The sequence below is a fragment of the Camelina sativa genome, chromosome 19, assembly GCF_000633955.1.
Source record: "Camelina sativa cultivar DH55 chromosome 19, Cs, whole genome shotgun sequence".
NCBI classification, from domain to species: Eukaryota; Viridiplantae; Streptophyta; class Magnoliopsida; order Brassicales; family Brassicaceae; genus Camelina; species Camelina sativa.
The window spans coordinates 2,238,664-2,247,275 of NC_025703.1; the positions used below are offsets into that span (position 1 = coordinate 2,238,664).

Consider the following 8,612-nt stretch of genomic DNA (forward strand, 5'->3'; position numbering starts at 1 on the left):
CCCTCTCTCTCTCTTGCTGCCATTACAAGCTTGGTGAGCGCATAAGAACTTGATCATAAGAACTTGATCACTTCATGTAGCTGTTCATGTAGCTGTTAGTAGGAATTGGTAGCTAGATGTTCAACATTGTTGTTTCAGCCTCTAATCGAATACATTGCTGTGGCCTAATTTGTTGAAAGCTGAAAGTTTTGTTTCTTGTTTTAAATGTCCAAGTAGAGGTACGGTAACAGTGGGATTACCACCAGATTGGGTTGATGTATCTGAGGAGATTTCAGTTAACATTCAGCGTGCAAGAATCAAAATGGCTGAATTGGGAAAAGCTCATGCGAAAGCTTTGATGCCTTCGTTTGGGGATGATAAAGAAGATCAACATCAAATCGAGTCTTTGACACAAGAGATTACTTTCTTATTGAAGAAATCTGAGAAGCAACTTCAGAGGCTTTCTGCTGCTGGACCTTCTGAAGATTCAAATGTTAGGAAAAATGTCCAGGTTGGTGTGTGCTTGACTTGATGTCTCTCTTGAAGGTGGTTCCTTTCGTTTTTCATCACTATCTAATGTTTTAAGTCTTATGTGTTTTATAACAGCGATCACTTGCTACTGATCTCCAAAACCTTTCTATGGAGCTTCGTAAGAAACAGTCTACATATTTGAAACGCTTGAGACTGCAAAAAGAGGTATGCTATGACTCTCTGTACATTTCCTATGCTTGAGCCTTCACTATTTGTGAAGCTTAAGTTGCTCAATTTTTCGAGTCTCTTGTTCTGTTCTTCACCTGAACTTTTGTTTAAATGAACTTTATTATGCACTTGTTACTCTTGTTAGTTGTTTGTATCTTTTGATTTTGTTTCTAAGAAGCTCTGACTTATGATGTATCATCAGGACGGGACGGATTTAGAAATGAATCTGAACGGAAACAGATATAAAGCAGAAGATGATGATTTCGAGGATATGGTACGACTCCTTTGTCACAATCTTATACCCATTATTCATCTGATTTCTGTAATAATGCAATACATGAATCTCACTACAGGTATTTAGTGAGCATCAAATGAGTAAGATAAAAAAGAGTGAGGAAATATCGGTAGAGAGGGAGAAAGAGATTCAACAGGTTAGAGTTTGCAACTCTTACTGCTCTTAATGGTTTCTATTTTCAGTACACAATCGTAATCTTTTCACTTTCTTCTTGTTCTGCTTCATCGACAGGTTGTTGAATCCGTAAATGAACTTGCTCAGATCATGAAGGATCTATCCGCGCTTGTGATAGACCAGGTATACCACTAAAACTGTTGTCTAACTTCTGAGTCACTGATTCTAAGAATACTATAATTTGAAACCAAAACTTGTCGTGACAGGGTACCATAGTTGATCGGATTGACTACAATATCCAGAACGTTGCTAGTACAGTTGACGATGGTCTCAAACAGCTGCAAAAGGTAAACTTTTTTTATGACCAGTGTGTATACTCTCTATAAGATTTCATGCCTAAATGTTTAAGCGTAATCACTTGTGAATCTCCGCAGGCGGAACGTACACAGAGACAAGGAGGAATGGTGATGTGTGCGTCAGTTCTTGTCGTCCTCTGNCACACGGGTTCAAGAAATGTATAAAGTATAAAACAACCTACTGAATACTCTGCCAAGAAAAGTTGTAATAGATTCAATGGAATGAGACCATAAGATTTGGTTCTGCTGTTATAACTCTTTTCATGACTCTATATTCAAACTACTGAATATTTGATTGCCTAAATATGTCCTAGTTTGTATTAGGTTAAGTTCTACGTACATGATTTGCTTGTAAGATCCTCCAGCTATAGCATTGCANAATGGTGATGTGTGCGTCAGTTCTTGTCGTCCTCTGCTTCATCATGCTAGTACTCTTAATCCTAAAGGAAATTCTCTTGTGACCCAAGGAAAAGTGTGATAATTCATTCTTTAATTCTTTTGAAACGCGATCACCACATTTTTGCGATACTGAGTGTTCGTTCTGTATCCTCATATGGTCTGAAGAAAAAAACGAACTGTGTTGTCTCTCTTCCTCGGTGGCTTTTGCTGCAGCCTGCGGCTTCTTCTGCTATTATTCTTCACTTCTTACGGCGTTTACATAGATGGACATCATCACTTTTGTATTGAGTGTTTGTAACTTGGGTTTTGACGAGTTTATAATGGTTTATTTACATGTAAAGATGATATTAATGATGATTCTTGAGGATCTATGGACAGAATATAATATAAATGTAAGGTTTGTTCCAGAATACAAACTACTACTACTCCTGACCAACATTGTCATTACTGTAGAAAGCAAGCAATGTATCTCTAACCTCCATTTTCAGTTAGTGTATGAACAGAGCTGAATGTATGATTGCCAAAGCTGCCTGTCCTGAATCATCAGAAAAACACCAAACAAGAAATAAAGTAAATTGAACTAAAGTCATAAATACCGAAACAAAATTGCTTTGGCTTGAGTTTCGTAAGTTTCTCTTAGACTAAATTAAACCAAATCAGACTCTGATCTATATAACAAACGCCTACTTCCTTAACGTAACAAGAGCTTGTTCCTACTAATTCCATAATGAGTAAGCAAAAAAACAAGTAAAGTTTCCGTATGGAAATATGTCTTACCTCTTAAGGTCCGCAGTACATCTCACTGAGAGTGCCTGAGGGTGTTGGCATGTTTGCAAAGTTGTCAAGTGGGACATATATCATGTCTTGTTGCCCTTGAACTCCTTCTTCTTCTTCTTCCTCCATCCAGTATGTTTCTAGAATCTTCACCGCTGTTTCGTAAATCTCGTTGTTCTCATGAGATTGCAGGCCCTCGATTTTCTCCAGTCCCTCAGCCTCTTCTATCAGCTGAGCATGCGGGTTTACATTTGTTTGAGGACATTGGTAAATACCTTCAGCGTCTCTTGTGCTGAAAACTTCTCCCACCTTCAGTATTTTCTCGAGTGCTTCTAAACAAACCATGACGAGTTGAGTATCTGAGGATGTAAGACGATCGCACAACGGTTTGATGCATTCTTGCTTTACTAGAAACCTGTCAAGACATTAGCAAACCGCGTGTGAGATTTGGAAGGATTGAAACAGACCCACACGGGTTCAAGAAATGTATAAAGTATAAAACAACCTGCTGAATACTCTGCCAAGAAAAGTTGTAATAGATTCAATGGAATGAGACCATAAGATTTGGTTCTGCTGCTATAACTCTTTTCATGACTCTATATTCAAACTACTGAATATTTGATTGCCTAAATCTGTCCTAGCTTTGTGTTAGGTTAAGTTCTACGTACATGATTTGCTTGTAAGATCCTCCAGCTATAGCGTTGCAGATAGCCCAGGCAGCCTCATTCTTGACATTGAGTTCAGAGTTTTGGAGCAGATTAACAAGTGCAGGACATATACCAGCATCAATTACAGCCTATGAAGAGATTTAAACAAGTACAGGCAAATATTCAGCGCGACGTCTTAATTAGATTGCGATTAAAAAGAGAAGTCCAGAGACGTGTATTGGCAAACCTGAATCTGCGACTGACAACCAGCTGTGATATTAGAGACTGCCCAACAAGCTTCCTTCCTGATGGTCTTGTTATAGGGTCCCCTTAGAAGATTTAACAAGCATGGGAGCGCTTGAAGATCAATGATATGCTAAGAATATCACAAAGAAAAAAGTTCTGAGAACACAATTATGATTAAAAATCAAATATTATTTAATTTTTAGTTGAGAAAGATAAATTGTATAAAGCCAGTTATAGTAGTGCTAATACTAAATTCCTATCTGTAGCCGCATATTTACCTGAGTTTGACTATCATTTCCAGTTACAATATTTCCAATGGTGCGAAGAGCGGGAATGAGAACTAAAGGTGAACGGTGGCTGTTCAGAAAGCAAAAAAGCCATCAGTATATATGACTGAATTTTCTTGGTTAAATTAAAGTGATAAAGTCAAACACTCACACCGAAAGACCAATAAGTCGTGCACAAACTTTGGCTTCTATCACGGCTTGTACTTTTTCATTTGAACCATCAGACAGATAGACCAGTGCCCAACACGTATAAGCCAAGAGTTCCTTGTCATCTAATCGAATGAGTTGTGCAAGAGCTGGTAATGCAGCACTCACCTGTGGGCATATACAAGTGAGATGTCTAAAATAATAACACATTCATCAAATCCTATCAGAACAACTAAGCAGGCTCAAGAACCAAACCTTGTTACCAGAGTTTTTACAGTATTAAATATTTTAGTGCTAAACAGGCCCTGATCACCATAATATGGGCGAAAACCAATTTAACAGCTGTTAAGTATGCTGGACCAAAATATATTAAGAGTGCAAGACAAGAAGCTATAACAAGGCCCAGATAGGTTTAAAACATACCTGATCAAATGGAGGCTGAGGCTTTCCTCTGCAAAGATTAGACAAAGTCCAAGCGGCGTTTACAAGCATAGAAAGTTTGGCTCCATGGTTTAACTGCGACAATAGAGAAGGTAGAGCTGCATGTCCAAGGACTATATCACGGCATCTAGGAGAGTCTCCAGAAATATTTCCTAATGCCCAGACAACCTGATTGTCCAAGCATACAGAAGAGCTTAGTTGCAACTGAAAAGTGGGAGGGAAACAACAAACTCGACCGAACTTATTAAACCTACAACTATATATAGTCTAAACCTTATATCCTCTGTCATCAATAAATTTAAAACTTTTGCTTTCTGTTTATTGATCTTTGTCATTTTCTTTATCTTATAAATCTACTAATTGCAGAAGCAATCACATGCTCTTAGTAGTCATAAAAATTCGAGAACCACATAGCATTGGTACATGATGACCAATCAACACATCATATACCTGCTCACGGACCACATCGTATGGTGAGCTGAGAAGTCTCACTAGCATTGCAACCGCTCCATGATCAATCACCACTTCAGTGTTCTCAGATGTTCCAGATGCGATATTCGTTATTGCCCAAGCCGCTTCAAACTAAAAAATTTGTTCCATGAAACGAGAAAGCAGTGAGCTTGTGAAGCAACTGATAGAACCAGATTGATCGTACAGATGCATCGAGGCTAACCTGAAGCTGAGGAAAGTCATCCCATGTTAGGAATTCCACAAAGCGTGGAACCAAACCAGCCTGTATAACTTCTTCAACGTGTACATTAAACATTTCTACCAAAAGAACAGAATAGAGCATTAGAAAAGGCATATACATTGCTATTGCTTAACTTTTAATATTACTTTACACAGCAAAGACATCATCATAAGGTCTGGTCTGAGTTCATTGCAGTCTATAAATTATAAAAATGGCAAAAACGTTGATATTATAGCAATGTTAGTGTTATAGCAACCGAGGTAGCAAATGTCGCCAGCATAGACAAACGTGGCAGAATAGCTTTTTAATGTTATAGCAACCGAGGTAACAAATTTGTTAGTAAATAAGTGAATGGGATGTCTCTCACCACCACAAAGTAACGTTCTGATCTGAGTAGTAGCCTCGATCAACAGATCCCTCTTGTCAGACCAGATACGGCTTATCAACTGTAACCAATCGAACATACAAACTACTCAAACATAGAACTGATAATCCAATTATACATACGAAATGTTATATGTCCATTCAAAGAATTTAAAACACCATTTTCAAGGATTAGATGCTTTGCAGAACACATAAGATGCTTTAGAAGGCAACACCCAACTACGAAAGCTAAATAGGTCTTTCTGATAATTCTAGGCATCAAGCACTGTATAATCAAGCTTCCGTACATGCAAATTCTTCATAAACCAATAGCGATCATGAATAAGTTAGCAATCAGAACTATCGCATCAAGCATCAAATGTCAAATTTCAGAACGCAACATGTCAAGAAGTTTGAAACCCAATCGTCTGACATAATAACTCGAATCGATAAATTAAGAACACTAAATTCAAAAATTAGAAACACCAAAATCAATCGGAATTGGATAGATAAATGCAAAAATTAGAGACACCAAAATCAATCGGAATCGGATCTACGAATCTCCAGAAATCAACAGCCAAATTCATCAATTAATCTCCAGATTATTTTTTCGCGACGAAACTGCAAAATTGTTAAAATAAAGCGGAGAAACGGACCTTCTGATCAAGAGAAACGGCGGAAGGAGAATGAGGAAGAGCCTCGCGACGCTTCTTAAGCAAGCTCTCTTCTCTCTTAGCTTTGCGGATCTCAACCATGTCGTCCTCTCTTCGCCGACGACCACCAACTCCGTCAACCACAGCCTTGTACCCGCTCCTCCGTACTGACATCGTCCAGCTCGTCCTCATCGACGTTGTTCCTCCTCCTCCTCCTCCCTTCATCGTCGATCTCGCTTCGCTACCCAAACGATTTCGACGGTTTTATTTTTATTATACCAACTAAAAAATCAAATTTCCACCAAAGCAATGAAACACGCCCACGCTCTCTTCAAAAACAAAACAAAAAAAACGGATTTTAACTTTTTAGGGTTCAATTGGAAATTTTATAAACATGAGGGGCACAAATTCGAATTAGTAAGATAACTTGGGGAGAACAAAGATAAAAAAAGCGAGCGCAAGTTGATTCGTTCCCGCCTAATTTCTGTTACAGATATTATTTCATTAAATTTCACTATTATCTGTTTGATATCGAATCCGAATCAAATTAATTGAACTAATTGCCAACTAGTGTGCACGGCGATAATAAAGGCTTCGATAGATTTGGAAAAGTTGACATATAACTATTTTCATTTTTTTTTTTTTTTTTTTTGGCATGCATATATTTTTATATTTTAAATATTAAATCTATCGAGTTGAAAGAAAGAACAAGCAAAAAAACACTATTTTATTTTTTGAACGTGAGAGTAAATAATTATAACTATGTTGGTTCTGACCCTTCCTATGTTGTTGACCCGTTACCAAAAAAAAAAAAAAAGAGACCAAATCAGTTCAAGGTATATTGTTCGTTATAAGTTAAATTTTCTGTCTATTTTCAACCATTTTGTTGTAATTAACCATCTGTTTGTTTTCCACCACATTTTACCTCTATCAAAATACAAGGTTTTGAATAGTATAGAGATTCTATTTATTCGGAGTATTAAAGCAGAAATTTTTTTAACAAACAAGAAATAGGAGAGAAAAAACGAAGAAAAAAAGCAGAAGACAAAACCAAGATGGAGGATTTCCAATCTCCTAGAGTACGATCTTACAAGTCGTATGAAGGAGATAGGAACCTCCAACTGGTTGATCCTGCCGATCTAAAACCGGTGAGAGGAATTTATGTTGTTAGAGAATCAAAACATAACCGATCACCGATGACATCGGATCTGTGGCGCAAAATTTCTTACAAAGACTTGCCCGTTAGACCTAGCAGGAAATCTACCTCTCATTCAACATCGTTAAAAGGTAATAAAAATGATGTATAAAGGGCAATTAAATTTTGTGTTTGCGTTTGATTGCAAAATTTACAAATAATGATTATATAATAGTTATAACGTTATGAAAAAATATTTTATTTTACAACAATCGCAGGATGGTGGAACGATCCAGAGATAAAGAGAAAGCGACGAGTGGCGAAATACAAACTTTATTCGGCTGAAGGAAGGATGAAATCAACTTTGAAAAAGAGTTACAAATGGATTAAGATTCAATGCTCCAAGATTATTCATGGGATATAGGTCTCTCCTATTATATAATCTGTTTAGAAGTTTGTTCTGAAATTCAATATATTTAATTTATTTTGTTCATTATGTAATTGTGTTCCTTGTGTATTTCTATTACATTCAATTGACTTGCACATCCAAAAAAAAAACTATGTTAATTTGAAAAAGTTATCTAACTGCGGTTATATATTGTGTGTTTTTTCTTTTTCAAGTAAACAACCATCAACTTAAAAAAAAGGAAAACTTTCAATGTGTGAAGATAATGGTTTGATATGAGTTTCTTAAAAAACAAAAGTTGGTTTGATATGGGAATTATTAAAAGTGGGGATCATTTTTTTCAACACTAAGCACTCATTTTCCAGCATCTATAAGTTTTTAACCTAATTGATAGAAGCATATCGAAAATTCAAGTGGGAGAAAGATTTGACTTTAAAACTTTCGGATAAGTCCGAAGAAAATATCTCACCGAGTAATTTAGAAAAATTAATGAGTAGATGACCTTCATTAAGAGCTAGATCATCAAGTGGCGGCCATTGAGCCGAGCTAGGAAGCAATTAATGGAATCAAAATCTTTTTTTTTTTTACTATAAATAAGATCGCAACCCCCATTGAAAGTATCACCCAAGTTTCTGAAAACAGTGGAGAAAGAGTTACTATTTAAGTACAAAAAGAAAAAGAACGCAAAAGCTACAAAAATGGCAAAGAACCTCAATTCCATCTGCTTCACCAGTCTTCTGCTCGTTCTCTTGTCATTTCGGCCGGTATAATTTCAGTTCTAGTCTTTCTAAGTTGTTCATTTGCATGCATATATATCTTCACACAAATATAAAGCAGGAACTATTACTAGCTATTGTATATGATTGTAACTTCTTGATCTTCTTCTTCAATATATAAATATATACAGAGATCCCGAAGAGTGAGGCTAATGACTGCGATAAGTTCTTAGGCGAAGCCACAGTGTCTTACCCATGTAGGGA

At 36.7% G+C, this 8,612-nt stretch overlaps 3 protein-coding genes across 5 annotated transcripts; 2 read left to right on the forward strand and 1 right to left on the reverse strand.

Moving 5' to 3' along the window:
* LOC104764245 (syntaxin-43) lies at positions 189–2,252 on the forward strand. The gene is made up of 8 exons (XM_010487745.2): positions 189–490; positions 586–675; positions 881–952; positions 1,032–1,109; positions 1,205–1,270; positions 1,354–1,434; positions 1,522–1,551; positions 1,827–2,252. The coding sequence occupies exons 1-8, from the start codon at positions 302–304 to the stop codon at positions 1,902–1,904; spliced, it is 684 nt and encodes a 227-aa protein (XP_010486047.1). The 5' UTR covers positions 189–301; the 3' UTR covers positions 1,905–2,252.
* LOC104764244 (importin subunit alpha-7) lies at positions 2,164–6,409 on the reverse strand. 3 transcript variants are annotated; one of them, XM_010487742.2, is made up of 11 exons: positions 6,095–6,409; positions 5,443–5,521; positions 5,058–5,152; positions 4,835–4,966; positions 4,367–4,552; positions 3,948–4,111; positions 3,788–3,866; positions 3,511–3,639; positions 3,285–3,412; positions 2,620–3,031; positions 2,164–2,377 (listed from the first exon to the last, which is right to left on the reverse strand). In XM_010487742.2, exons 1-10 carry the CDS (start codon positions 6,314–6,316, stop codon positions 2,623–2,625), a joined length of 1,623 nt encoding a protein of 540 aa, XP_010486044.1. In that variant the 5' UTR covers positions 6,317–6,409; the 3' UTR covers positions 2,164–2,377; positions 2,620–2,622. The 3 variants fall into 3 exon arrangements, with proteins under 3 accessions (XP_010486044.1, XP_010486045.1, XP_010486046.1); XM_010487743.2 differs by lacking the exon at positions 5,443–5,521 and having other exon boundaries at positions 5,058–5,063; XM_010487744.1 differs by lacking the exon at positions 5,443–5,521 and having other exon boundaries at positions 6,095–6,184.
* Positions 7,082–7,811, forward strand: LOC104764246. The gene is made up of 2 exons (XM_010487746.2): positions 7,082–7,378; positions 7,505–7,811. Exons 1-2 carry the CDS (start codon positions 7,147–7,149, stop codon positions 7,648–7,650), a joined length of 378 nt encoding a protein of 125 aa, XP_010486048.1. The 5' UTR covers positions 7,082–7,146; the 3' UTR covers positions 7,651–7,811.

What these genes read in the sequence shown, in the direction of transcription:
- LOC104764246 (XM_010487746.2), top strand. Translation starts at nt 7,147, where the DNA reads ATGGAGGATTTCCAATCTCCTAGAGTACGATCTTACAAGTCGTATGAA. An exon ending in TCATTCAACATCGTTAAAAG is followed by an intron (nt 7,379 to 7,504) that starts GTAATAAAAATG and finishes CAACAATCGCAG; the next exon opens with GATGGTGGAACGATCCAGAG.
- LOC104764244 (XM_010487742.2), bottom strand. Translation starts at nt 6,316, where the DNA reads ATGAAGGGAGGAGGAGGAGGAGGAACAACGTCGATGAGGACGAGCTGG. An exon ending in GAAATGATAGTCAAACTCAG is followed by an intron (nt 3,640 to 3,787) that starts GTAAATATGCGG and finishes TGATATTCTTAG; the next exon opens with CATATCATTGATCTTCAAGC. An exon ending in GGATCTTACAAGCAAATCAT is followed by an intron (nt 3,032 to 3,284) that starts GTACGTAGAACT and finishes ATGTCTTGACAG; the next exon opens with GTTTCTAGTAAAGCAAGAAT.
- LOC104764245 (XM_010487745.2), top strand. Translation starts at nt 302, where the DNA reads ATGGCTGAATTGGGAAAAGCTCATGCGAAAGCTTTGATGCCTTCGTTT. An exon ending in GGGAGAAAGAGATTCAACAG is followed by an intron (nt 1,110 to 1,204) that starts GTTAGAGTTTGC and finishes CTTCATCGACAG; the next exon opens with GTTGTTGAATCCGTAAATGA. An exon ending in GTCTCAAACAGCTGCAAAAG is followed by an intron (nt 1,435 to 1,521) that starts GTAAACTTTTTT and finishes GAATCTCCGCAG; the next exon opens with GCGGAACGTACACAGAGACA.